This window comes from Trypanosoma cruzi, genomic scaffold, assembly GCF_000209065.1.
Source record: "Trypanosoma cruzi strain CL Brener 1047053516699 genomic scaffold, whole genome shotgun sequence".
NCBI lineage: Eukaryota > Euglenozoa > Kinetoplastea > Trypanosomatida > Trypanosomatidae > Trypanosoma > Trypanosoma cruzi.
In genome coordinates, this window is record NW_001849572.1 from 215,277 (window position 1) to 242,515 (window position 27,239).

At 54.2% G+C, this 27,239-nt stretch overlaps 2 protein-coding genes and 6 pseudogenes across 2 annotated transcripts, besides 11 other annotated features; 4 read left to right on the forward strand and 4 right to left on the reverse strand.

Moving 5' to 3' along the window:
* Positions 1-9,520: part of a sequence feature (areas not merged during assembly with more than two copies in the genome that could not be assigned to a particular haplotype) that runs on past the window's edge.
* Tc00.1047053508163.81 lies at positions 1,454-4,444 on the forward strand (annotated as a pseudogene).
* Positions 5,778-8,039, forward strand: Tc00.1047053508163.90 (annotated as a pseudogene).
* Positions 8,552-8,572: a microsatellite.
* Tc00.1047053508163.105 lies at positions 9,328-9,648 on the forward strand (annotated as a pseudogene).
* Positions 9,521-10,623: a sequence feature (heterozygous, Esmeraldo-like haplotype).
* Positions 9,917-11,032, forward strand: Tc00.1047053508163.120 (annotated as a pseudogene).
* Positions 10,624-10,821: a sequence feature (areas not merged during assembly with more than two copies in the genome that could not be assigned to a particular haplotype).
* Positions 10,822-11,548: a sequence feature (heterozygous, non-Esmeraldo-like haplotype).
* Positions 11,549-15,597: a sequence feature (areas not merged during assembly with more than two copies in the genome that could not be assigned to a particular haplotype).
* On the reverse strand, positions 15,005-16,390 carry Tc00.1047053508163.140 (mucin-associated surface protein (MASP), putative; the record flags this gene model as incomplete). Its single annotated transcript, XM_816340.1, has 1 exon — positions 15,005-16,390. The coding sequence occupies one exon, from the start codon at positions 16,388-16,390 to the stop codon at positions 15,005-15,007; it is 1,386 nt and encodes a 461-aa protein (XP_821433.1).
* Positions 15,598-15,797: a sequence feature (haploid, Esmeraldo-like haplotype).
* Positions 15,798-16,012: a sequence feature (areas not merged during assembly with more than two copies in the genome that could not be assigned to a particular haplotype).
* Positions 16,013-16,030: a sequence feature (haploid, non-Esmeraldo-like haplotype).
* Positions 16,031-16,517: a sequence feature (haploid, Esmeraldo-like haplotype).
* Positions 16,518-27,239: part of a sequence feature (areas not merged during assembly with more than two copies in the genome that could not be assigned to a particular haplotype) that runs on past the window's edge.
* Tc00.1047053508163.150 (elongation factor 1-gamma (EF-1-gamma), putative) lies at positions 16,661-16,963 on the reverse strand (the record flags this gene model as incomplete). Its single annotated transcript, XM_816341.1, has 1 exon — positions 16,661-16,963. The coding sequence occupies one exon, from the start codon at positions 16,961-16,963 to the stop codon at positions 16,661-16,663; it is 303 nt and encodes a 100-aa protein (XP_821434.1).
* Tc00.1047053508163.170 lies at positions 18,418-20,533 on the reverse strand (annotated as a pseudogene).
* Tc00.1047053508163.181 lies at positions 21,595-24,855 on the reverse strand (annotated as a pseudogene).

The window sequence follows — 27,239 nt, forward strand, 5'->3', positions numbered from 1 at the left end:
CAAATAGGAGGCGCTGCCAGGAATATGACGGTCTGACGGCATCCACCCCGTTTGAATGCACGTGCGGTGAATTCGGGGCTCAAGCGAAAACGGGATCACCATCCCGCATACGAGCACACGAACACTCCAGCACAGAGCCACGGTCGACACCGAAGAAGGAGGCACCTCATAAATGCCCTTGATGCGACAGGCAGGCGGGCAGTGCCGGGGGATTGACCACCCACACCCGGCACAAACACCCGACAGAAAGAAAGTCGTGACACTAAAAATGGAGATTAAATAACCACGCGCTGCAAGGCTTGAACCTCCGCATGAAGAACATCAAACCCACACAGAAACCCCGCCTCTGCACAGGAGGAGCATACCACCGAGAAACAGTGCACCGTGTGCCTAAAATGGCACGCACACATGCGTTGATGAACGTCACGCTGTCGCCGATTTCACGACGGCAGAGAGGTCAGGCCGCCGAGAAGGCGCACGTTGCCCGGTGACGACAGCCCGATGGGATCACCACCAGTTTATTTTCGCCGTCCAGCATGCGGGTTTCCGTGCCACAGCAATGCCTGACTGACCCGCTACCGCACGGCACGCCACGGGCATCGACCGGACATTGTGGAAACCGGCCGACCGGAACTGTGCGGAGAGGCAGCTCGGCATTTACTCCGCTGCCCGGCTCTGCAGGCACCCAGAAAAAGGCATGGAGCGGACATCGGGGAGGTGAGGAAGCCGTGCTTCACGGAAATATTGGTGTGGTTCCACTTTGAATTGGAAGGTCTCTGCCCGGCAGTACCTCCGTGCGGCGAGAAGGCACGAGGCCCCTCGCAGATGCGGCAGGCCGTATTTGCTCCTGGCAGGCTGCTCTCCTCTCCCTTTCCTCATCTATAGCGTCCATGTTTGGTTGGTTCTGTGATTTGTTGTTTTATTGATTCTTGGCAGCAACGGATTATCGAGCCACCGCGCTATCCCCGGGGCGGGTGCGTAGCGGTGGTGTGTGCTTCACGGCCTCCGCTGCGGCTCCCACTTCGGGTGCCGGGCTCTCTTTTAAATCTCCGATCGTTGGGTGGACGTGCTCTGCGATGGTGGCCGGCGTGTGGGCCTTCGTATTTATTTAAGAAGACACGAGGAATAGTAGTAGCAGTATATATATATCAAAAGCGCTGAATAGATATTCATACCGATATCTACATGCCTATCCATATACATATGCAGCCAATAAAATAGCAATTCAATAAACAAGAAACCAAGCAATCCGTCAAATTGTAGGAGAGAGAAGGGATATATCCATATCTATACAGATGCATCAATGAATAAGAATAAAGTAGCGTTTTGATACTCATACCCATATCGATATATCTATACATTGATGGAAGCTTATTTTCATATATATATATATCCCTCCATATAATTTTTCCACCGTTCTGTCTTATTTGTGGCATTTTGCTTCCGTTATGTTATGTATTCTTCTCCCGTGAGTTTATTCTTACTCTTTTAGAGCGCATAGGCATTCCGTCCCACGGACAGGGTTTCATATGGACTGAAGCACCCCATCGGACAAAAGTCGCGAGGGGTTTGCGAAGCCCATCCCAATTGAATGATGATTGCTATCTTCTTTGATCTCCTGAGGAGCTGCGACGTGTGAGTGCGTTGCCCCCGACACCCAACACAATGACAACTTTCAACGAGCAGTTTGCAGGCACATTGTGCAGTTTCCTTGAGGTGTAGCCCACACCCGTATTTTGGGAGTGAATGCACGGTGTATCTGTAGGGGATGCTGAGGGTGGCGTCAGCGAGGCATGGGATAACATGTACTCCGGAACAAGTGTGTGGCGTTGGCCAGAGGAGGTCCTGTGCCAACGGCATCACTGATTGATAGCCAGTGATTTTGGGGCTGGGAGCTTCTTTGCTTTAAGGAATGGAACGGCGCTGGCTGACCAGGTGCCACTCGCTACCTAATCTGTCTTGGATGGGGCTTAAGAGACGATGCGGGCGCATACAGAGGGGGGAAAGGAATTAGGACATTGTGTGGGCATGCACGTGGACGTGTCAGAGGGTCACAATATCCCTCAAGAAGTGTGGAGCCCCCGAATTGATGATTCGATTCTCCTGATAAAACTGCCTGGGGTGGAGGTGAGTGCGCTGACTTCCTTTTTAACAAGTTTTCCTTCACCTGACAGGCTGCGCGGCTGACGTGGAGGGACATCATGCGCACCTTTTTCCGGCGGGTGCGATGCTGTTTCCCACACTTGAGGGCGATTTCCCCGATGATGCGCTCTGCCATCCTCACTTGTTTTATTTGACGACACGACGCAACGCGGGGTTGGTGCTGAGCGACGAAAGCCTTCCGTCTCAGTTGGTACCCAAACGGAGAGTCCATGAAGAGGCATGCTGCTCGCGGTTGGTTGATGCTTGGCCCGGAAGGAGTCTGAGTGCCACCGTGGAGCATCTCTCATTCGCCTGATTGCAGAGCCCTCTACACATTGCACAGTTCTTGTGCTCCTGAGTAATGCCTATAGGGCGGATCGCATGATGGTGTTTTATTGCTGGAAGGCACTGTGAGGAGGAAAAATATTATTTATTATTTCTTCTTCCTGGACGAGACGAATCCGTTCTTTGTTTGAAGTACGAATGCCTTGTCGCAGTTCTTTTCGACTGTTGGTGGCTTTGGTGTTTATTCCAATCAATGGCTCTCACTGGCGGCTCCAAGGCCTAATATCGACTGGTGCCGTCGTTCTTGGGCCCACGTTGCTTGGCCCATCAATTATTTGTGCAACTGGACAACAAATTCTCTGTGGGCGTGGATCATGTTTCGCGGAATATGGCCACAACGGCTGCTGGATGGGCTGGTGGTTGTTACGTCCTGTATGACAATGTTCTTGCGGATTTCACTCTGTTGCGTGTAAGTGACGTTACATCTGTGCCTCGTTGTGTGGCAGAGGCCTGAATCAACGGAGGATAGAGTGTTGTGATGAATTAGGGCACAGGCAACCCTCGTGTTGCTCATCGTTATGCTCGTTTTCACTGCGGTTTTCGAAGTGGGGAAAATTTTATTTTGTGCGGTATGGAGAGCACTCCTCCGGCGGCATATTGCCATGTGGTGGTCTCCGGTTCAAAGGACCCTGTGGAATACTTTGTGAGGGTGAAGGGTGATGGCAGGACCGTCGTGCCCGCACAGACGGAGACGAGAACAGGGTGGTTGATGTGCCCTGCAACATTGCGCTCCCAATTGCGTCATTGGATGCGTGCAGAGCAGGTGGCTCTCCGGTGTTTGTTTGCTTCACGGCCAACCCGCTGGCCCATTCTGAAGGGCATTCAAGAGCATTCGTCCTCTGAGGGTGTTTCTGCTGTGTGGTCCGCACACTGCAGTGTCCGCTCCATTCGGCCTTTTCTTTGGTGAGAGGATGGTCTGTTGCACTTCTTGGGCCCCTGTGGAGGGGGAGGGTCATGGGGCAACATGCCCACCGCTTCGGTGTTGGCGCACCGCGTACTTGTGGCCGCGTTACGCAGGAGGCATAATCCTCCGTTGCAGGATGAAAGCAACGTGTTCTTGTCCCTTGCCAGCAATGCACGGTCTTCTTGTTATGTTGTTCGGGTGTTTCTGCAGGACAACGAGTTTGCAAATGGTTGCGAGGGATGTGTGGCTGCAGAGTTTGAGTGCCAGTTGGTTTTTTTTTTTTTTTGACGGGCGGTGTTGAGGAATTACAGGCGCTTGCAGATGTCATCGCCGGTGTGAGGGCAGGTGTTTCAGCCACCCGAAGCGCGGCTGTTGGGAAGACGTGTTTCACTCTTGCAGCTGAGGCAGGCATCAACGAGGCAAATGTGTGGGCCCACCACCCTACTTTCTGTACTGTTTTGCCGCGACGACTGGATCTGATCGCCAGCCACATTGAGCCGTCGCCATGTGGCCGCAACGTTGTCTCGAAGGGGTCGAGAGGCCGCAGGGCACGGCAGTTGCATTCATCCGTGGAAGTGTCAGGGGGGAAGAAATGCGAGCCTTTCGGCGTCTGGCGTTTCGCTATCTTTTGACGCCATATTCGGTGAGTCCGTGGGTACTGTCTGGTGCTCCTGCCTTTTACTGGATGATTGGAACTGCTGAGATGTGAAGGGTATTTGCTGCGCCTTCTTTGGGTACCTTTGTCGCACGCCGTGTTCGAGACGGTTTTCGATTGCCGCACTGCACGGGGTGCTGCAAGGCGGTGCTTTATACCACGCGATTGCGTTGTGGGTGCCATGTGGTGGAAATATTTGACGTCATTGAGGTGCCCTTGGAGGGTGGAGGTGGCGATCCTCCGGCGCGGGTGATCACTGACAGGTTCACACGCCCCTTTGAATTTTCTGTCCCTTCTTTGTACTTTCATGAACTGACCGCGGATATTGCAGAATATATTCAGGTTGCTGCGGTGCTCCATACATTCAAGGTGTTGTCCTCCGCGCCGTCAACCTCGGCAGTTGACCGACCGGTCTCTTTGAAAGGATTCGGGAGGAGGATCCGTTTAATTTGTTTCACGGCTGGAGCCACTTCCTTCATTTCTGTCAGCTAGACACGCCCACACCGTCACATTGCGTTCTCTTCCTTCAATGGGGGGAAAGGGTGATGACGAACCTTGAGAGACGGTGGCTCTTTTTGTTTCATCGCCGGGGGATCGGTCAGCGGCAGTTGATGCATCAGCCCTTCCTGAGGGTTGGCGACACAAGCTCTGTGGCTGAGACGATTTGGATTGAAGTTCACTGGGGCAAAATCCGCGCTTTATTTCCGTGCTTATGCCGATGGGATGCAATTATGTGGCCCTTCCTGTGATGCTTCGTGTGTGCCACGACACTACATTGAGGAGAGCACGAGGTGCTATTGGCCGTGCTATTTTGTCAGACGCCACGGCTCTTTCGGGTGTGTGATTCGACTATGTGGTGGGTCTGTTGAGGCGGAGGACGTGGATGAGCCGCGCTCACCCGACTGCTGCGCCTCATTTTTCTGAACGTCCTTAACAAATTGCTGGTCCCCTTTTGCTTGCCTTACCGGGCCTGGCGACCTCTTGAGGAGCGGTGCGACGGCGTGGACTGTCAGGCTGCTGAGGAGGCCGTGGCTGCACGGGATGTCCTACGGATTTTTTTTGCGTTTCAGGACTACTGTAGAGAAGAGGACATTTCATGCCTCCTCCACGTCCAGGAGAGTAAATGGAGGGATCGCGGTTGTGGGATCGCACTTCACGAGTGTCTGCGCTCGTTGATCGCGTCGACGGTGCGCTCTGTGTGTCTTCGACCACTGCCGAAGCATCCCGCCGTTTTTCTTCCGGTGAACGGGAAAATCCACCGACACGCAAGGGGGTGGTGGGGGATGTTGCAGCGAGGAACGCTTTAAAGGCCCTGCGATCAGGGAGCGCTGCTTGCAAAGATCCCGCAGCACTTGGGATTTTGCTCGCCTTTAATTTCTGCTGGCTGTCTGTTGGTTGGCGCTGTTTGCCGGAGGGCGTCTTGGCCCGTGCGCAACCGTCAATGACTCTGCTTCTGTGTGTGGCCTCACAGTGCTTGGGCCGTTGTGGACGGTGAGAGTAATTACTGTGGCGGTTACGACGACGCTGATGTGTTACACTGTGGATGGTGGCGCCACCCACTCCTCTGCCACGTCCTGTTTTGGTGGTTTTTAGATTTTACTTTGATTTCTTGCACACAAACACACTCAGGCTACGAAGGAAGCTACGACCAAGCGCTAAACGCTACTGTGAAATCAAACGTCTCTGAAACAAACAACAGCACAAACACCGCCCACGCACACATATATTTACATGCATTCACGTGTTGCTGCAGTGAAGGCACCCCGCATACACAACCGTCGCTGCGTGACCGGATCCAGCGGAAGGAGGAGGGAAGGAAGAGAGAGTGAGCCGCCGAGGCCCAACATGTCCCGGCACCTCTTTTATTCAGCGGTGCTGCTCCTCCTTGTCGTGATGATGTGCTGCGGCAGTTGAGGAGCAACGCTTGCAAAGGAGAATGATGGCGAGATTGGTTTACGACGTGTTCAGGAGCCGGCGGGAGTCGATCTATTTGTGCTGCAGATGACGCTGGTGCAGCCGAAAGATGGGACTGTTCCAGTTACGACGAGGGATTCATTTGCTTCACCCTCTCTTGTCAGTGCTGGTGGAGTAATTGCAGCTTTCGCCGAGGGTCACATGGATGCCGAATATCAAGGTGGTCAATTAAGTAAGCCCTTTTCTTCTGATGTGGTTGCGGGGTGCATCGACTCTGCGTGGAATTGGTCCACTCTTGTTGGTGAGGTCAATAAAAGGATGCATGGAGGGCACACACTGTGCTTGGTGCAGCGGAGGGAGAGGAGAGTTTGGGTGTTGTGCTCCGCCCCACAACAATCACGAAGGGCGACGGAGTGTTTCCTCTTGCGGGAGGCTCTGATGTGTCCTACGAAGGTGGGTGTTGGAGGGAGGGCGGCTTGGAGCCGAAACTGGTTGTGGGTGATGTCACGAATCCCACGGGTGGCAGGCAGAGTGGACGGATCGAATGGGCCGACCCCAAACCACTTTCGAAACGGATCTCTTCTGCTTCTCACGAAGGTGAATGGACGGAGTTCATTGCTTCTGGTGGCGCAGGTGTTGTGATGGAGGATGGCACGCTTGTGTTTCCTCTGATGGCGGTGAATGAGGCAGAAGACGTTTGCTCCATGATCATTTGCTCGACGGACAGCGGCAGTGCCTGGGCGCTCTCTGAGGACATTTCCCCTGCGGAATGCCTTAGCCCCGCGTCACCGAATGGGAGGGATCACTTCTCATGATTGTTGACTGCGAGAATGGCCAGAGGGTGTCCGAGTCGTGTGACATGGGGACGGCGTGGACGGAGGCCATCGGGACACTCTCAGGCGTGTGGGTCAACGCCCGATCAGGAGTCTCCCAGAAGGAAAGCCTGCGTGTGGATGCCCTCATCACCGCGACCATTGAGGGAAGGAAGGTCATACTGTGCACTCAGAGAGGGCGCGCCTCGGGGAAGAAAAGGGCCACTGCGCTCTGCCTTTGGGTTACGGAGAACAACCGCACGTTTTCTGTTGGATCGGTAGCCGTGGACACTGCTGCGGATTGGATGCTCGCCAGCACCCTGCTGCACTCGGATGGCAATTTGCATCTTTTACGACGGAGGGCAACGGTGAGGGCCGTGTCATCTCACTTTCCCGCCTGACGGAGGAACTGAGTGCAATCAAGTCCGTCCTCAGTACTTGGGTGCAAAAGGACACTTTCTTCTCCAGCTTGTCTACACCCACGGCGGGTCTGGTGGCAGTTTTGTCCGATGCGGCCAGTGATGACACGTGGAACGACGAGTACCGTTGCCTGCATGCGACGGTGAAGGAATGCAGTGAAGGACAACGATGGGTTTCAATTGACGGGACTTGAGTCCAGGGCAATATGGCCCGTGAACACTCGGGGTGATAATGTGCGTCATGTATTCTTGAGCCACAACTTCACACTTGTGGCGTCGGTGACCATCGAAGAGACTCCGAGTGGGAACACTCCTCCACTGACTGCGGTACTGGCGAACACTGAGTCCAATCGTACCGTGGGACAGCCGTACAGCCACAATAAGAAGTGGGAGACGGCGTTCGAAGGCAAGACAACAACACGGAGCAGCACTTGGGAGCCGAGGAAGGAACACCAAGTGGCACTCACGCTGCAGGCAACAAGGCCTCTGTGCAAATTGATGGTCAGTCGCTGGGGAAGGAAGAAGTGCCGTTAGCAGGCGAGAGGCCACCTGAGGTCCTGAGGTTTTTCTTTGGCGCGTGCGGTGGGCACGAATCTCATGTGACGGTGACGAACGTCTTTCTGTACAGCCGCCCACCGAATTCCACTGCGATGCGTGCACTCAAGGACAGGGTTCCCGTTCCGACGAGAGAAGCGGCCCCGACGCCATCTGAGAAGATTCGAGTAGTTGACAGCGTCAGTGAGCACGTTGCTGGGGATATTACGGAAGATAAATGAATGGGCACAACGCCCCTGGACACGAATCCCCGCCACAAACAGTCACCTCGCAGGGTCTGGAGCGGCATGAGTCCCGACGACCGCCTCGCCTCTTTCAACGACGTGAAGTTGACACTGCGTGATTTAGGCGGTAACAGCACCGTGCGTGTGTGCGTGTCTTGTGTGCCGCTGCTTCTAATGGGATTGTATTTGGGTGGTGGCAGTCTTCTGAGCCACAGAGTGTGGATTTGCAACGCCTCACGGAGAATACATGCCGCATCGCCCGCGCATTTTTATGCCACCCTTTTTTTTCTTCAATGTTTTTACTTTTAAATGCCTTTTTAATGCAGTTCAGCTGTAGTAGTAGCTACTGTTGTTTTTTCTTTACTTAATGTCTGGTTGCTGCACACTGTAATGAGCGAAGTGCTTCCCGCTCTTGTTTGCTTTTGTTTTCGCCCACACGCGGTGCCGGCCCTGCGGCTGTGCGTCCCACGGACTGCACGAAAGGAAGATTGAGGAGAACAGGCCGGATGCCGCATGAAATGTGAAGAATGTTGTGTGGGATGCTGGAATAATGCGATCTTTCTTTTTTTTTGCTTCAAATGTTTTTTTTTTTTTTTTTTTTTGGTGCGGACAATATGTATATACATACGGTCTCTTTGTGCTGCTCGGCACATGAAATAAAAGTCCTGCCGCATCAATTGTTCCATTAATTTTTTCTTTTTTTCTTTTGGGAGTTATGCCGGAATTCCAGCCTTTTTTTTGTTTTCTTTTTTAATCCCTGCGGTTTGATTCTGTAGTTGCCGTATCTGCTGTCACTTTGTGTCTCTGTTTCCCGTTGGGTGTTACTCTGCTGGCTGTGCTGTTGACGTACCTCCATTTATTCTTTTTTCTTCCCGCTAGGGGCACCGATGGTCCGCGACGACGATTGTTTGTTTTCCCCATTGCGATGGCACGAGGGTGACTGGGCGCCGGCCTGCTGAGTGCACTCGGAGGGTAGCGGATGGTTTGCGCCGTGCCTTATTTGTGAGTGTGGGACGCCAATCCGTCGAGAAGGGAGAAGTAAAGGACTGCGGTATGTAGTTGGATGCGTCCCGTTCCTCTCTTTGCCGCCGTGTGTGTGCTGTGCGCATGGCTCTTTACTGCGGTGCGACATGGATGGCATTGCTTTTGTTTGTGCCCTCGTGTGTGCGCTGTGCGGCGGGCTTCTCTTCCCCATGACACCGCCCTTGTTTGCGGGACAGCGGAGGGAGTGGAGATGTGTGATGGAGTGAGCGTGGCCGTTGTTTCCGCACATTTGGATCTGCCACACACGTGGCACTACTCGGCAGCCTCTTGCAGCACCCAGGCCGTGGATTGAGAGGATGTGAGGGTCTGCTCCAAGCACAAGGAGGACAACAAAATGCAGTGCGTGACGGCCAACCTGATCGGCATTTTGTTGCAGCGCATGGAGCACGTGCGCCAGTACGCGTTGGGCGTTGCGCTCATGATTGGAGAGGAGAGGCGGCACGACATTGTGGCGCTGTGTGTGTTGTGGCGGCCGGGGCATGCCGGCGACTGTGAGGGACGTGGAGGACATGGAGCTGTTGGACTGGGAGGAGGTGGCGGACGTTGCGGCGCAGCGGGAGCGCATGACGGACTACCTGTGCTGGAGGGCCCGACGATCCCGAGGCCTGTGCTGGAGGGGCGCGTGTTGAAGTGAGCGTGGCGTGCCTGTGAGGGACTGAGGAGAGGGAATAACAGTAACAGTGACTGGGGGAGTGTGAGGAACGGTGCACGGCGAGGAGCGCTCCCTTTTTTTCTTTTGTTTTGATTGTTGTTGAACCGCACCGACCCAATTGCTGCTGTGGTGCCGCTATTTGTTACAGTGCGGTGGCTGTTTGACTTGTCTCTCTCTCCTCTTTTTGCTTTCACTCTGCGTTGACGTGTTGTTAGTTTGTGCTGAAGGCTGCACGCAAGTGACAGGAGTGATGGCATTGATGATGACTGGCCGTGTGCTGCTGGTGTGTGCCCTCTGCGTGCTGTGGTGCGGTGCTGCGGTGGTGGCATCGGCGTCCGATGTTGTTGCTGGTGGTCCCGTAACTCTTGGCGATCCTGGTGGTGGTGTTCAATCTTCTCTCGCAGATGGGAGTGATGGTGGCAGTGGAGGTTCAAAGGCTGATAGTTCTAATGAAAGTAAAAGTGAACCTTTGGTTTCTGCTTCGGGGGAAGAATCACCAGCTCTCCTTCTTGATGAGGATGAGGGTGGAAATCTCGCTGAGGAACATTTACGCCCGGAAAAAGAGGCCTCCAAAGGAAAACAGGAAGAGTCACAATCACCGCCTCAAGATGCATCGCCGACTGAAGTGAATCCAGCAGAAGCACTTGATTCCCTTCCGCAAGAACGGTTGCTCGATGCACCAGAAAAGGAAGTTATCACTAATGGTGGTGGCGGTGGAACTGCGAACGGGGGAAAAGATAATTCCGGGCAGAATGCCGGGTTGTCCCCTAACAACAGTGATCTCCCGGCATTGATAGAACCAGAAGTCAAATAAGTATTAACACCAGAACCAATAAAAACAGAGCCATCACCAGCGATGACCGTTTCAGCAGAAGAAACAAACCCGACAGCACCAAAAGTCTCGCAGAACGCAACAGAAACAACAAGCACGACGTCACCGTCGCACAGTAAAACGGCGCCTGAAGCAGCGGAAACATCTGCAGTGAATGGTGAGCCAAACCAACACAGAGAAGACACGGACCAACCGGATTCCATGAATAATGCAACTACAAGTCATCCAGCAGAAACACCAGCACCATTGGTATCCACAAGTGGGAGTGATGGAACCCAGAAAAAAGAGGACAAGTTTGAAAAGAGTGTTCAAAGGCCTAACAGAAAAGAACCACAAGACGGGCTTGAAGATAGAAATACCGACGATGCTCCAACAGCAAATGAAACTGCACCACAAACAGTGAAAACAGTCACTGCTATAACAAATGATACGGCGACAAATGGCGACAGTGACGGCAGCACCGCGGTCTCCCACACCACCTCCCCTCTTTTGCTTCTTCTTGTTGCGTGTGCTGCTGCGGTGGTGGCCGCGTGAGAGTGAGGGAGAGAGAGCCGCGCACCGCCCTCACACACACTCGTCTTTCACTCACTCTCTGTTTGTGTGTCCCCTTGCATGGACTCTCGCCCTCACCTCACCCCACGAGGCACACACATAATGTGCCCATTGTATATATTGCATGCACACCCATGCATGCCCGTTGGTGCTCTCTTTTGCACGACACGCACCGCTGCCGTCCTGCCTGGCTGCATGGGCGGAGCACCGTAACTGTTTCTGTTTTGTTTTTATTGCATTGAGTGGGCGACCTCTCTCTCTCTCTCTCCCTGTGTGTGTGTGTGTTTTGCTTTACGGGAGCAATGAGAGTGTGTGCGCTGGTCGTCCCACGCTTCGGCTTCTTGCTTTCTTTTGTTGTGGTTGAGTGCACCCATTTTACTTTTGAACGGCGGCATGCTGTGACAGCGGACACTTTAATCTTCTCTTCTTATATTCTCATATTGTTTCATTGTTTCAAAAGTGTCACCCTCTTGTATTCTTGTCGGGCCACTAAGTTTTCTATGCGCGTGCCATGCGTCAGTTGATCCACGTCACCCCGCAGCCACCAGCGCTGCTGTTACTTCTGCTTGTGATGATGTCTGCGATGTGTTGTGCATGCGGGTGCTTTGCTGTCACCCTGACGTACCCTTTCTCCCTCTGACAAGGCGATGCGTGCCGCCAGCGCCAAGTCGATCTCGGCTGTGGCGAATGACGTGTCATTTTGGAGCAGAGGGTGCGTCGCAGGCATACACCGTCATTGGGAGGAATGGATGGGCGACTATCTGCATCAATATTTCGACAAGGGACCTGGATGATGCCAGGAAGTATTGCAGCTCAGAGCGGCATTACGCAATGGATTCATTGTGTGAAAATTGTGACTGTAACGATGAAGTTTTTTTCTACTGAGAATAAATGAAATTTTTCTTTTTGTTATACGTTGCGGCCACTATTCGCTGATAGGCTGAGGACTGTCCGTAGAAACGTGGCCAGGTTTTCCGCCCAAAACGGTGCTGTCGTGCGAGAGGGGTTATCCCACAGCATGTGCGGCAGGGCCTCCCGTGGACCGTCAGGCGGCTCAGCGGCTGGTGGTGGTTGCAGCAGCGGAGTGGCTGAAGGGCTATGGTTGTCATTGGAGCTTGCAGAGGCGCTTTGTCCGTTTTTTGCTCGTTGATACGCTTGACATTTACGGTAGTGACATGAAAAGCTTGCACTCCGCGGCGATACACTCGCTCAGCCATCGTGCCGTTTCGTCACGGACAGGCGTCACCACGTCCGGGGTCGTGCGTCGTGGCGTGGATACAGGCTGACATCGGTGGTGTGCCAGCAGTGCTGACAGGCGGCGGTGGACCAGTCCTCCGCTCACCCCTAGCAGCATAGGGAGCAGCGGGATTTGCCGACAACTCTCTGAGCGGATGCGTCTTTCCCGTGTTTGCGGATGGGAGTGGTGTATTCCATTTCCCAGGAACCTCGCAGGCTGCCATCAGAGAGGTGTTGATCATCTTTCTGAGCGAGCAGTGGGCAGCGGGTACAAGATGGCGCAGAAACGTATTCAATACACTGCCGGGGACAGGGGTCAAGCCAGGCAAGGAGTCGCGGATGGCTAATTCAGGCGCATACGGCGTGAAGGGCCAATCCATATTCCAGTTTTCAGGAAGCACGCAAGCACAAGTGTGCAGACCACAGCGGGGATCGCAGCACGCGAGACTCAGACAGTGTGACGGACGCGCGGGTCTGCCTGCTGCCGAGGCAGTGCACAGACGCAGTCCCAACAGTACCGCAGCACAGCCGATCCCAGTGAGCGGGGACGTGGTGCCGCCATGCCTCGGGGTATCACAGGTCTGGGCTCGAGAGGGCACCAAGCTGTTTCGCACGGAACTCTAGCTGCATGGAGAAGCCACGACGGAGGGCATGATTGCAGTACTCCCGTTTGCGGAGCACTTCAGCTCGGGGCAGGCTGCCTCCTTCTGAGGCTGTGTGCGCGTTCCATGCTGCCGCTGCAACACACTCGGCATGCTCCATTCCGTCCGTCCAGATACATGTGGGGCTTTCACGGCTGCCGCGCGGTACGGTGCATTTGCGCATCTCCAACCATGTGGTCACAGTGGCCAGAGGCGTTGCACACGCCGAGGTGGATGCATTCCAGTCGATTTCACGCAGGACAACAGCGACATGTTTCCGTCGTGGCAGCATGCGTGCCAGTTGCGGGATGTCGTCCTCCGTCCCTGCAGTGTGGGATGGCAGATGGTGGTCCGAGTCCAAACTGGCGGACGTTTAGTGGGAGACACGCAGTACGCGTTGCGCAGTCACGTCGGGAAACAAGACGCTGCGGCCGCTGGTCCGCGTTGTCCGTGCCGGGTCGTCGGACAGCTCAGAGTCCATGCCGCTTGGGGTGGCGGCGAGGTCCTCTCCTGCCGTCGTGGATGGTGAGCAACCGTCCCGCAGCTCATCGTGTAGATTCAGGACGCCAGCAATGGGCTCTGCAGGAACAGGGCGACGAATAGTGCCCGCAAAGTGAGCAGCGTGGGCAATTGCCGTGGGAAGGCTGCATAATTGCACCACGTACATGCTGGGGCAGGCCGGTGGGCACACGCGGAAGGCGGTGGTCTCCAGGCAGTTAGTGCCAGGGAGCGACAGGCGCTCGCACGGTAGACAGTGGCGCACCAGAATGGCAACGCCACCACTGCGCCCAGTGCAGGCCTGAAGAAAGTCATTGCAGCCAGAAACTTTTGTCGCTACGTTGCTACGGTCATTTATTTCCTGGAAAAAAAACGATGTCAGTTTGATGCCGCTCCAACCGCGCAGCAAATGCAATCTTTTTTACGGACGAGAGGCTTGCAATGTTACGCTGCCAAATAGTGATGTAGCCATCCTCCTCGGTGCCAGAGTTCTTGTGGAGTTCACCGCAACGGGTGATATCAACGGAGCGATCGCTGCGAAACGGTCGTGCAGTTTTGTCCGACAGCCTGCAGGCAGACCGCTTCACCTCCCCGCACCGAGCATGGCGCGGAACCTTCTCGAGGGGTGAAGTCGTCTTGGTCTCCGTCGTGCTCGCAACAACGCCCTGCTGCGGAGTTCCTACATGCAACCAGAGCCCCAGCACCGCGACAAGGTGCGGACCCCATCGCTGGGGCCAGGAGAAGCCGCAGTGCCTCCTGCTCTCATCAGGGATCCTTCTTGACGTCTTGATGCGGACAAGCGTCCATCGGTTCTTACAAACGAAGCCGTACACCTGCGACACATCCTGCGCTGAGAGGCACGACCCTCACCACAACCGGAGCCGCCCACGCGCCGTCGGTACGCACGGCATCGAAAAGAAAAAAGCAGGGATGCGTCAGGGTGACAACAAAGCATCCGCTAGCAATCACTTCACAGGCATCACCACAAGCAGCACCAGCAGCGCTGCAAGCCACGGGTTAACGTGGACCAACTGACGCATGGCGTATGTCGAAGGAAAAACTTAGTGGCCTCACAAGGACAAAAGAGGCTGACACTTCAAAACAAAAAAAAAAAACGATATGTGAATAACAAAAGAAGATTAAAGTTTCCGCAGTCAAAGCAAGCCACCAATCAAAGAAAAGTGGAATGGGTGCACCCAACCACAATAAGGCAAAACAATAAAACAAAAAGCCGAAGCGTGGGACGACCAGCACACACACTCTCATTGCTCCCGTAAAGCAAAACACACACACAGGGGGAGAGAGAAAGAGAGGTCGCCCACTCAATGCAATAAAAACAAAACAAAAAAAGTTACGGTGCTCCGCCCATGCAGCCAGGCAGGACGGCAGCGGTGCGTGTGGTGCAAAAGAGAGCACCAACGGGCCTGCATGGGTGTACATGCATATATACAATGAGCACATTATGTGTGTGCTTCGTGGGGTGAGGTGAGGGCGAGAGTCCATGCAAGGGGACACACACAGAGAGAGAGTGAAAGACGAGTGTGTGTGCGGGCGGTGCGCGGCTCTCTCTCCCTCACTCTCACGCGGCCACCACCGCAGCAGCACACGCAACAAGAAGAAGCAAAAGAGGGGAGGTGGTGTGGTAGACCGCGGTGCTGCCGTCACTGTCGCCAGGCGTTGCCGTACCTTTTGTTTGGGCTGTGACTGTTTTCACTGTTTGTGGTGCATTTTCACTGGCTGTGGGAGCAACGTTGGTATTATGAGCTTCGGGGTCCTTGTGTGGTTCTTTGCTGTTAGGCCGTTGAGGATCGTCATCATCCTCAACCTCCTTTTCCTGGGCAATGCCACTTCCACTTGTAGAGATGGATGATGATTTTGTTTCTGCTGAAGTGTCGGTAACTGCATTCGTCATCGAATCCGATGAGACTGTGTCTTTTCCTTTTTGCTTTCCCCCACCATCTGTTGAAGACTGTTTCATTTCTTTTGGCTGCGTTTCGGTTTGTGACGGTGATCCTTCTTGCTTCTGTTCTGTTGAGGTCTGGAAGCCTGTTGTTGCCGGTGGGCCTTCTTTTTCTGCTTTAACTGTTGGTGCTGGTGATTTCTCTGTTGGTGGTAGTGGTGATATTGGATCTTTTGTTACTTTTATTGGTTGTGTCTGTGGTTTTTGTAACGCCATTTGTCCTGTTTGTTTGCCGGAAGGGTTGTTTGCTACATTGCCGTTCTGCGCCTCATCTTTTCCAGTTGTGTCCTTACCAGCAACTTGACTTTTTGTCGTCACTCGTTGAGTGGAGGAAACTTCTCGAGCATTGGGTGCTGGCTTCTCTTGTGGGTACACTTTGGACGGTATGTCCTCTGCAGGTTTTTTTAATAAATTCGCACTTTCTTTTGAATATTCCATCTGCTGAGTGGATGACACACCAATAACGGTCTGTGAACCATTGCTACCAGTGGAAATGAAGGGTGGAGGAGCAGAAATAAGAGCGGAAGAACTCAACACATCATCACCGCTTCTGTTCGGATTTCCACTTGGGCCGCCGCCACCACCGGCAGAACCGCCAACACCAGATACTTGTGGTAAAGTAATAAGTGATTTTTTGGTGTCTTCTTTTCCTGAAGCTCCTATTGCTGGTGGTGGAGGTAGCTCTGATTCTTCACTGTCATCATCATCATCATTCGAATCATTATCTTTTTTCTTTTCCTCAACACTATCATCTCCAAGAACTTCACCTGTAGCTCGGGATGGTGACGCGTTTCCCTGATGCTCTGGTTGATTTCTTTCTGAGTCCGAGAGGTCTGGTTCTGGCGGTAAAGGTTTTGGCGATCCCAGCGTATCTTCACCACCACTCGAAGAACCGCCGGCTTTACCGTCAACATCCAAATCGTCGACACTTCCACCGCAGACACCGCACCACAGCACGCAGAGGGCACACACCAGCAGCACACGGCCAGTCATCATCATCGCCATCACTCCTGTCACTTGCGTGTTGCCTTCAGCACAAACTAACAACACGTCAACGCAGAGTGAAAGCAAAAAGAGGAGAGAGAGACAAGTCAAACAGCCACCGCACTGTAACAAATAGCGGCACCACAGCAGCAATTGGGTCGGTGCGGTTCAACAACAATCAAAACAAAAGAAAAAAAGGGAGCGCTCCTCGCCCCGTGCACCGTTCCTCACACTCCCACAGTCACTGTTACTGTTATTCCCTCTCCTCAGTCCCTCACAGGCACGCCACGCTCACTTCAACACGCGCCCCTCCAGCACAGGCCTCGGGATCGTCGGGACCTCCCACCACACGCAGTCCGTCATGCGCTCCCGCTGCGCCGCAACGTCCGCCACCTCCTCCCTCAGTCCAACAGCTCCGTGTCCTCCACGTCCCTCACAATCGCCGGCATGCCCCGGCCGCCACAACACACACAGCGCCACAATGTCGTGCCGCCCCTCCTCTCCAATCATGAGTGCAACGCCCAACAAGTACTGGCGCACGTGCTCCATGCGCTGCAACCAAATGCCGATCAGGTTGGCCGTCACGCACTGCATTTTGTTGTCCTCCTTGTGCTTGGAGCAGACCCTCACATCCTCTCAATCCACGGCCTGGGTGCTGCAAGAGACTGCCGAGTAGTGCCACGTGTGTGGCAGATCCAAATGTGCGGAAACAACGGCCACGCTCACTCCATCACACATCTCCACTCCCTCCGCTTTCCCGCACACAAGGGTGGTGTCATGGGGAAGAGAAGCCCGCCGCACAGCGCATGCACAAGGGCACAAACAAAAGCAATGCCATCCACGTCGCACCGCAGTAAAGAGCCATGCGCACAGCACACACACGGCGACAAAGAGAGGAACGGGACGCATCCAACTACATACCGCAGTCCTTTACTTCTCCCTTCTCGACGGATTGGCGTCTCACACTCACAAATAAGGCACGGCGCAAACCATCCGCTACCCTCCGAGTGCACTCAGCAGGCCGGCGCCCAGTCACCCTCGTGACATCGCAATGGGAAACACAAACAATCGTCGTCGCGGACCATCGATGCCCCTAGCGGGAAGAAAAAAGAATAAATGGAGGTATGTCAACAGCACAGCCAGCAAAGGGACACTCAACGGGAAACAGAGACACACAGTGACAGCAGATACGGTAACTACAGAAACAAACCGCAGGGATTAAAAAAGAAAACAAAAAAAAGGCTGGAATTCCGGCATAACTCCCAAAAGAAAAAAAGAAAAAATTAATGGAACAATTGATGCGGCAGGACTTTTATTTCATGTGCCGAGCAGCACAAAGAGACCGTATGTATATACATATTGTCCGCACCAAAAAAAAAAAAAAAAAACATTTGAAGCAAAAAAAAAGAAAGATCGCATTATTCCAGCATCCCACACAACATTCTTCACATTTCATGCGGCATCCGGCCTGTTCTCCTCAATCTTCCTTTCGTGCAGTCCGTGGGACGCACAGCCGCAGGGCCGGCACCGCGTGTGGGCGAAAACAAAAGCAAACAAGAGCGGGAAACACTTCGCTCATTACAGTGTGCAGCAACCGGACATTAAGTAAAGAAAAAACAACAGTACCTACTACTACAGCTGAACTGCATTAAAAAGGCATTTAAAAGTAAAACCATTGAAGAAAAAAAAGGGTGGCATAAAAATGCGCGGGCGATGCGGCATGTATTCTCCGTGAGGCGTTGCAAATCCACACCCTGTGGCTCAGAAGACTGCCACCACCCAAATACAATCCCATTAGAAGCAGCGGCACACAAGACACGCACACACGCATGGTGCTGTTACCGCCTAAATCACGCAGTGTCAGTTTCACGTCGTTGAGAGAGGCGAGGCGGTCGTCGGGACTCATGCCGCTCCACACCCTGCGAGGTGACTGTTTGTAGTGGGGATTCGTGTCCAGGGGCGTGGTGCCCATTCATTTATCTTCGGTAATATCCCCAGCAACGTGCTCACTGACGCTGTCAACTACTCGAATCTTCTCGGGCGGTGTCGGAGCCGCTTCCCTCGTCGGAGCGGGAACCCTGTCCTTGAGTGCACGCATCGCAGTGGAATTCGGTGGGCGGCTGTACAGAAAGACGTTCGTCACCGTCACATGAGATTCGTGCCCACCGCACGCGCCAAAGCGAACCCTCAGGACCTCAGGTGGCCTCTCGCCTGCTAACGGCACTTCTTCCTTCCCCAGCGACTGACCATCAATGTGCACAGAGGCCTTGTTGCCTGCAGCGTGAGTGCCACTTGGTGTTCCTTCCTCGGCTCCCAAGTGCTGCTCCGTGTTGTTGTCTTGCCTTCGAACGCCGTCTCCCACTCCTTATTGTGGCTGTACGGCTGTCCCACGGTATGATTGGACTCAGTGTCCGCCAGCACCGCAGTCAGTGGAGGAGTGTTCCCACTCGGAGTCTCTTCGATGCTCACCGACGCCACAAGTGTGAAGTTGTGGCTCAAGAATACATGACGCACATTATCATCCCAAGTGTTCACGGGCCATATTGCCCTGGACCCAAGTCCCGTCAATTGAAACCCATCGTTGTCCTTCACTGCATTCCTTCACCGTCGCATGCAGGCAAAGGTACTCGTCGTTCCACGTGTCATCACTGGCCGCATCGGACAAAACCGCCACCAGACCCGCCGTGGGTGTAGACAAGCTGGAGAAGAAAATGCCCTTTTGCGCCCAAGTACTGAGGACGGACTTGATTGCACTCAGTTCCTCCGTCAGGCGGGAAAGTGAGATGACACGGCCCTCACCGTTGCCCCTCCGTTGTAAAAGATGCAAATTGCCATCCGAGTGCAGCAGGGTGCTGGCGAGCATCCAATCCGCAGCAGTGTCCACGGCAACCGGTCCAAAAGAAAAAGTGCGGTTGCTGTCCGTAACCCAAAGGCAGAGCGCAGTGGCCCTTTTCTTCCCCGAGGCGCGCCCTCTCTGAGTGCACAGCATGACCCTCCTTCCCTCAGTGGTCGCGGTGATGAGGGCATCCACACGCAGGCTTTCCTTCTGAGAGACTCCTGATCGTGCGTTGACCCACACGACTGAGAGTGTCCCGATGGCCTCCGTCCACGTTGTCCCCATGTCACGCGACTCGCACACCCTCTGGCCACTCTCGCAGTCAACAATCATGAGAAGTGATCCCTCCCATTCTGTGACGCGGGGGTTAAGGCATTCCGCAGGGGAAATGTCCTCAGAGAGCGCCCAGGCACTGCCGCTGTCCGTCGAGCAAATGATCATGGAGCAAACGTCTTCTGCCTCATTCACCGCCATCAGAGGAAACACAATGGTGCCATCTTCCATCACAACACCTGCGCCACCAGAAGCAATGAACTCCGTCCATTCACCTTCGTGAGAAGCAGAAGAGATCCGTTTCGGGAGTGGTTTGGGGTCGGCCCATTCGATCCGTCCACTCTGCCTGCCACCCGTGGGATTCGTGACATCACCCACAACCAGTTTCGGCTCCAAGCCGCCCTCCCTCCAACACCCACCTTCGTAGGACACATCAGAGCCTCCCGCAAGAGGAAACACTCCGTCGCCCTTCGTGATTGTTGTGGGGCGGAGCACAACACCCAAACTCTCCTCTCCCTCCGCTGCACCAAGCACAGTGTGTGCCCTCCATGCATCCTTTTATTGACCTCACCAACAACAGTGAACCAATCCCACGCAGAGTCAAAGTATCCCGCAACCACATCAAAAGAAAAGGGCTTACTTAATTGACCACCTTGATATTCGGCATCCATGTGACCCTCGGCGAAAGCTGCAATTACTCCACCAGCACTGACGAGTGAGGGTGAAGCAAATGAATCCCTCGTCGTAACTGGAACAGTCCCATCTTTCGGCTGCACCAGCGTCATCTGCAGCACAAATAGATCGACTCCCGCCGGCTCCTGAACACGTCGTAAACCAATCTCGCCATCATTCTCCTTTGCAAGCGTTGCTCCTCAACTGCCGCAGCACATCATCACGACAAGGAGGAGCAGCACCGCTGAATAAAAGAGGTGCCGGGACATGTTGGGCCTCTGCGGCTCACCCTCTCTTCCTTCCCTCCTCCTTCCGCTGGATCCGGTCACACGGCGACGGTTGTGTGTGCGGGGTGCCTTCACTGCAGCAACACGTGAGTGCATGTAAATATGTGTGTGTGGGCGGTGTGTGTGCTGTTGGTCCTTTCGGAGACGTTTGATTTCACAGTAGCGTTTAGCGCTTGGTCGTAGCTTCCTTCGTAGCCTGAGTGTGTTTGTGTGCAAGAAATCAAAGTAAAATCTAAAAACCACCAAAACAGGACGTGGCAGAGGAGTGGGTGGCGCCACCAGCCACAGTGTAACACATCAGCGTCGTCGTGACCCCCACAGTAATTACTCTCACCGTCCACAACGGCTCAAGCACTCTGAGGCCACACACAGAAGCAGAGTCATTGACGGTTGCGCACGGGCCAAGACGCCCTCCGGCAAACAGCGCCAACCAACAGACAGCCAGCAGAAATTAGAAGCGAGCAAAATCCCAAGTGCTGCGGGATCCTTGCAAGCAGCGCTCCCTGATTGCAGGGCCTTTAAAGCGTTCCTCGCTGCAGCATCCCCCACCACCCCCTCGGCGTGTCAGTGGATTTTCCCGTTCACCGAAAGAAAAACGGCGGGATGCTTCGGCAATGGTCGAAGACACACAGAGTGCGCCGTCGATGCGATCAACGAGCGCAGACACTCGTGAAGTGCGATCCCACAACTGCGATCCCTCCATTTACTCTCCTGGACGTGGAGGAGGCATGAAATGTCCTCTTCTCTACAGTAGTCCTGAAACGCAAAAAAAAAATCCTCAGGACATCCCGTGCAGCCACGGCCTCCTCAGCAGCCTGACGGTCCACGCCGTCGCACCGCTCCTCAAGAGGTCGCCAGGCCCGGTAAGGCAAGCAAAAGGGGACCAGCAATTTGTTAAAGACGTTCAGAAAAGTGAGGCGCAGCAGTCGGGTGAGCGCGGCTCATCCACGTCCTCCGCCTCAACAGACCCACCACACAGTCGAATCACACACCCGAAAAGAGCCGTGGCGTCTGACAAAATAGCACGGCCAATAGCACCTCGTGCTCTCCTCAATGTAGTGTCATGACACACACGAGGCATCACAGGAAGGGCCACATAATTGCATCCCATCGGCATAAGCACGGAAATAAGGCACATAATTTGCCCCAGTGAACTCCCATCCAAATCGTCTCAGCCACAGAGTTTTTGTCGCCAACCCTCAGGAAGGGCTGATGCATCAACTGCCGCTGAACGATCCCCGGCGATGAAACAAAACGAGCCACTGTCTCCCAAGGTTCGTCATCACCCTTTCCCCCCATTGAAGGAAGGGAAAAACAGCAATGTGACGCTGTGGGCGTGTCTAGCTGACAGAAATGAAGGAAGTGACTCCAGCCGTGAAACAAATTAAACGGATCCTCCTCCCGAATCCTTTCAAAGAGACCGGTCGGTCAGCTGCCGAGGTTGACGGCGCGGAGGACAACACCTTGAATGTATGGAGCACCGCAGCAACCTGAATATATTCTGCAATATCCGCGGTCAGTTCATGAAAGTACAAAGAAGGGACAGCAAATTCAAAGGGGCGTGTGAACCTGTCAGTGATCACCCGCGCCGGAGGATCGCCACCTCCACCCTCCAAGGGCACCTCAACGACGTCAAATATTTCCACCACATGGCACCCACAACACAATCGCGTGGCATAAAGCACCGCCTTGCAGCACCCCATGCAATGCGGCAATCGAAAACCGTCTCGAACACGGCGTGCGACAAAGGTACCCAAAGAAGATGCAGCAAATACCCTCCACATCTCAGCAGTTCCAATCATCCAGTAAAAGGCAGGAGCACCAGACAGTACCCACGGACTCACCAAATATGGCATCAAAATGCAGCGAGATGCTAGATGCCGAAAGGCTCGCATTTCTTCCCCCCTGACACTTCCACGGATGAATGCAACTGCCGTGCCCTGCGGCCTCTCGACCCCTTCGAGACAACGTTGCGGCCACATGGCGAGGGCTCAATGTGGCTGGCGATCAGATCCAGTCGTCGCAGCAAAACAGTACAGAAAGTAGGGTGGCGAGCCCGCACATTTGCCTCTTTGACGCCTGCCTCCACCGCAAGAGTAAAACTCGTCTTCCCAACAGCCGCGCTTCGGGTGGCTGAAACACCTGCCCTCACATTGACAATGAAATCTGCAAGCGCCTGTAATTCCTCAACACCGCCCGTCAAAAAAAAAAAAACCGGCGTTCAAACTCTGCAGCCACACATCCCTCGCAACCATTTGCAAACTCGTTGTCCTGCAGAAACACCCGAACAACATAACAAGAAGACCGTGCATTGCTGGCAAGGGACAAGAACACGTTGCTTTCATCCTGCAAAAGATGATTGTGCCTCCTGCGTAACGCGGCCACAAGTACGCGGTGCGCCAACACCGAAGCGGTGGGCATGTTGCCCCATGACCCTCCCCCTCCACAGGAGTCCAAGAAGTGCAACAGACCATCCTCTCACCAAAGAAAAGGCCCAATGGAGCGGACACTGCAGTGTGCGGACCACCCAGCAGAAACACCCTCAGAGGACGAATGCTCTTGAATGCCCTTCAGAATGGGCCAGCGGGTTGGCCGTGAAGCAAACAAACACCGGAGAGCCACCTGCCCTGCACGCATCCAATGACGCAATTGGGAGCGCAATGTTGCAGGGCACATCAACCACCCTGTTCTCGTCTCCGTCTGTGCCGGCACGACGGTCCTGCCATCACCCTTCACCCTCACAAAGTATTCCACAGGGTCCTTTGAACCGGAGACCACCACATGGCAATATGCCGCCGGATGAGTGCTCTCCATACCGCACAAAATAAAATGTTCCCACGTCGAGGCTCGCAGTGAAAACGAGCATAACGATGAGCAACACGAGGGTTCTCTGTGCCCTAATTCATCACAACACTCTATCCTCCGTTGATTCAGGCCTCTGCCACACAACGAGGCACAGATGTAACATCACTTACACGCAACAGAGTGAAATCCGCAAGAACATCGTCATACAGGACGCAACAACCACCAGCCCACTCAGCAGCCGTTGTGGCCATATTCTGCAAAAAATGATCCACGCCCACAGAGAACTTGTTGTCCAGTTGCACAAACAGTTGATGGGCCAAGCAAAGTGGGCCCAAGAACGACGGCACCAGTCGATATTAGGCCTTGGAGCCGCCAGTGAGAGCCATTGATTGGAATAAACACCAAAGCCACCAACAGTCGAAAAGAACTGCGACAAGGCATTCGTACTTCAATCAAAGAACGGATTCGTCTCGTCCAGGAAGAAGAAATAATAAATAATATTTTTCCTCCTCACGGTGCCTTCCAGCAATAAAACACCATCATGCGATCCGCCCTATCGGCATTACTCAGGAGCACGAGGCCTGTGCAATGTGTAGAGGGCTCTGCAATCAGGCGAATGAGAGATGCTCCACGGTGGCACTCAGACTCCTCCCAGGCCAAGCATCAACCAACCGCGAGCAGCATGCCTCTTCATGGACTCTCCGTTTGGGTACCAACCGAGACGGAAGGCCTTCGTCGCTCAGCACCAACCCCGCGTTGCGACGTGTCGTCAAATAAAACAAGTGAGGATGGCAGAGTGCATCATCGGGGAAATCGCCCTCAAATGTGGGAAACAGCATCGCACCCGCCGGAAACAGGTGCGCATGATGTCCCTCCGCGTCAGCTGCGCAGCCTGTCAGGTGAAGGAAAACTTGTTAAAAAGGAAGTCAGCGCACTCACCTCCACCCCAGGCAGTTTTTTCAGGAGAATCGAAACATCAATTCGGGGGCTCCACACTTCTTGAGGGATATTGTGACCCTCTGACACGTCCACGTGCATGCCCACACAATGTCCTATTTTCTTTCCCCCCTCTGTATGCGCCCGCATCGTCTCTTAAGCCCCATCCAGGACAGATTAGATAGCGAGTGGCACCTGGTCAGCCAGCGCCGTTCCATTCCTTAAAGCAAAGAAGCTCCCAGCCCCAAAATCACTGGCTATCAATCAGTGATGCCGTTGGCACAGGACCTCCTCTGGCCAACGCCACACACTTGTTCCGGAGTACATGTTGTCCCATGCCTCGCTGACGCCACCCTCAGCATCCCCTACAGATACACCGTGCATTCACTCCCAAAATACGGGTGTGGGCTACACCTCAAGAAAACTGCACAATGCGCCTGCAAACTGCTCGTTGAAAGTTGTCATTGTGTTGGGTGTCGGGGGCAACGCACTCACACGTCGCAGCTCCTCAGGAGATCAAAGAAGATAGCAACCATCATTCAATTGGGATGGGCTTCGCAAACCCCTTGCGACTTTTGTCCGATGGGGTGCTTCAGTCCATATGAAACCCTGTCCGTGGGACGGAATGCCTATGCGCTCTAAAAGAGTAAGAATAAACTCACGGGAGAAGAATACATAACATAACGGAAGCAAAATGCCACAAATAAGACAGAACGGTGGGAAAATTATATGGAGGGGGATATATATACGAAAATAAGCTTTGATCAATGTATAGATATATCGATATGGGTATGAGTATCAAAACGCTACTTTATTCTTATTCATTGATGCATCTGTATAGATATGGATGTATCCCTTCTCTCTCCTACAAATTGACAGATTGCTTGGTTTCTTGTTTATTGAATTGCTATTTTATTGGCTGCATATGTATGTAGATAGGCATGTAGATATCGGTATGAATATCTATTCAGCGCTTTTGATATATATATACTGTTACTACTATTCCTCGTGTCTCCTAAAATAAATACGAAGTCCCACACGCCGGCCACCATCGCAGAGCATGTCCGCCCAACGATCAGAGATTTAAAAGAGAGCCCGGCACCCGAATTGGGAGCCGCAGCGGAGGCCGTGAAGCAAACACCACCGCTACGCACCCGCCCCGGGGATAGCGCGGTGGCTCGATAATCCGTTGCCGCCAAGAATCAATAAAACAACAAATCACAGAACCAACCAAACATGGATGCTATAAATAAAAAAAGGGAGAAGAGAACAGCCTGCCAGGAGCAAATACGGCCTGCCGCATCTGCGAGGGGCCTCGTGCCTTCTCGCCGCGCGGAGGTACTGCCGGGCAGAGACCTTCCAATTCAAAGTGGAACCACACCAATATTTCCGTGAAGCACGGCTTCCTCACCTCTCCAATGTCCGCTCCATGCTTTTTTCTGGGTGCCTGCAGAGCCGGGCAGCGGAGTAAATGCCGAGCTGCCTCTCCGCACAGTTCCGGTCGGCCGGTTTCCACAATGTCCGGTCGATGCCCGTGGCGTGCCGTGCGGTAGCGGGTCAGTCAGGCATTGCTGTGGCACGGAAACCCGCATGCTGGACGGCGAAGCTAAACTGGTGGGGATCCCATCGGGCTGTCGTCACCGGGCAACGTGCGCCTTCTCGGCGGCCTGACCTCTCTGCCGTCGTGAAATCGGCGACAGCGTGACGTTCATCAACGCATGTGTGCGTGCCATTTTAGGCACACGGTGCACTGTTTCTCGATGGTATGCTCCTCCTGTGCAGAGGCGGGGTTTCTGTGTGGGTTTGATGTTCTTCATGCGGAGGTTCAAGCTTTGCAGCGCGTGGTTATTCAATCTCCATTTTTAGGGTCACGACTTTCTTTCTGTCGGGTGTTTGTGCCGGGTGTGGGTGGTCAATCCCCCGGCACTGCCCGCCTGCCTGTCGCATCAAGGGCATTTATGGACTGCTTCCTTCTTCGGTGCCGACTGTGGCTCTGTGCTGGAGCGCTCGTGTGCTCGTATGCGGGATGGTGGTCCCGTTTTCGCTTGAGCCCCGAATTCACAGTACGTGCATTCGAACGGGGTGGATGCCGTCAGACCGTCATATTCCTGTCAGCGCCTCCTATTTGTCGGGGGAACTCTTGCTTGTGGAAGTGCTGAGGATAAAACACGATTCCGGCTTGCCTTTCGTACGACGCCGTGCGGAAACTGCATGAGAGTGGCTTCGGCCTGGGCTGTGCGGTCTGTGGCGGAGGTGCGATCGGTGTGCCGTCTCTCGCTCTCGTCCTCGCTCAAGTGCTGGGCGGTTGTTCCGGTGGGATTTCTGGCGGTTCCGACTCACCGGGAAAGTTAACTTTCCACAGCGCCTGGGAGCGCGTAATGCTATGGGCGTTAACCATGTGCGTCACGACAATAGTGCGGCAGCTGCAGTGCTTGCCACGCACCGGGCAGTCTGCCGGGCGTCGGATCGTGGCGGGGTGGAGTCCAGCGGGAGGAGGAGGCGTTTCCGTGCGAAATTCTTTGCGTGCCTGCTGTGCGGCATCCGCGCCGCACCAACGGCACGTGCGTGGGGTGGCGGGTTGCAGTGGTCGTAGCAGCCATCCGTATTGTGTGCAAAACTCCGGAGCGAAAGCAGGCTGGTGCAGCCTCTTCCCCACGAGTGAGGGTGGCGTCCGTGCGCGTCGGTTCCCAGTCGCCTGACACAGTGGAGCGGCGAGTTTCGGCCCTGAGCTGTCGGGCACGAATAATACGTTCGGCCAGTGCGACGATGCCGGTGCTCCATGTGCCTGTGAGCTGTGCGAGGTCGGACGCCTCCTTGGCTTATGCATCGCATGCTTCGTTCTTGGGTATGTCGCAGTGGCCAAAGGCAAACTGCATTCGTGTGTGCGCTACTCAGTGCTGCGGGCGGGAAAAAAGGGGTACGTCCACAATGTGAGTCGCCAGGTGATCCAGAACCGTCGACGTGTGCTCGCGTGCTTCCACGATTCAACGAGAAGTCGCATAGACGCACGCTGCCGTGGAAAAAGTCTCGGCGAATATCGTACTCTTCATGCTAACACCGC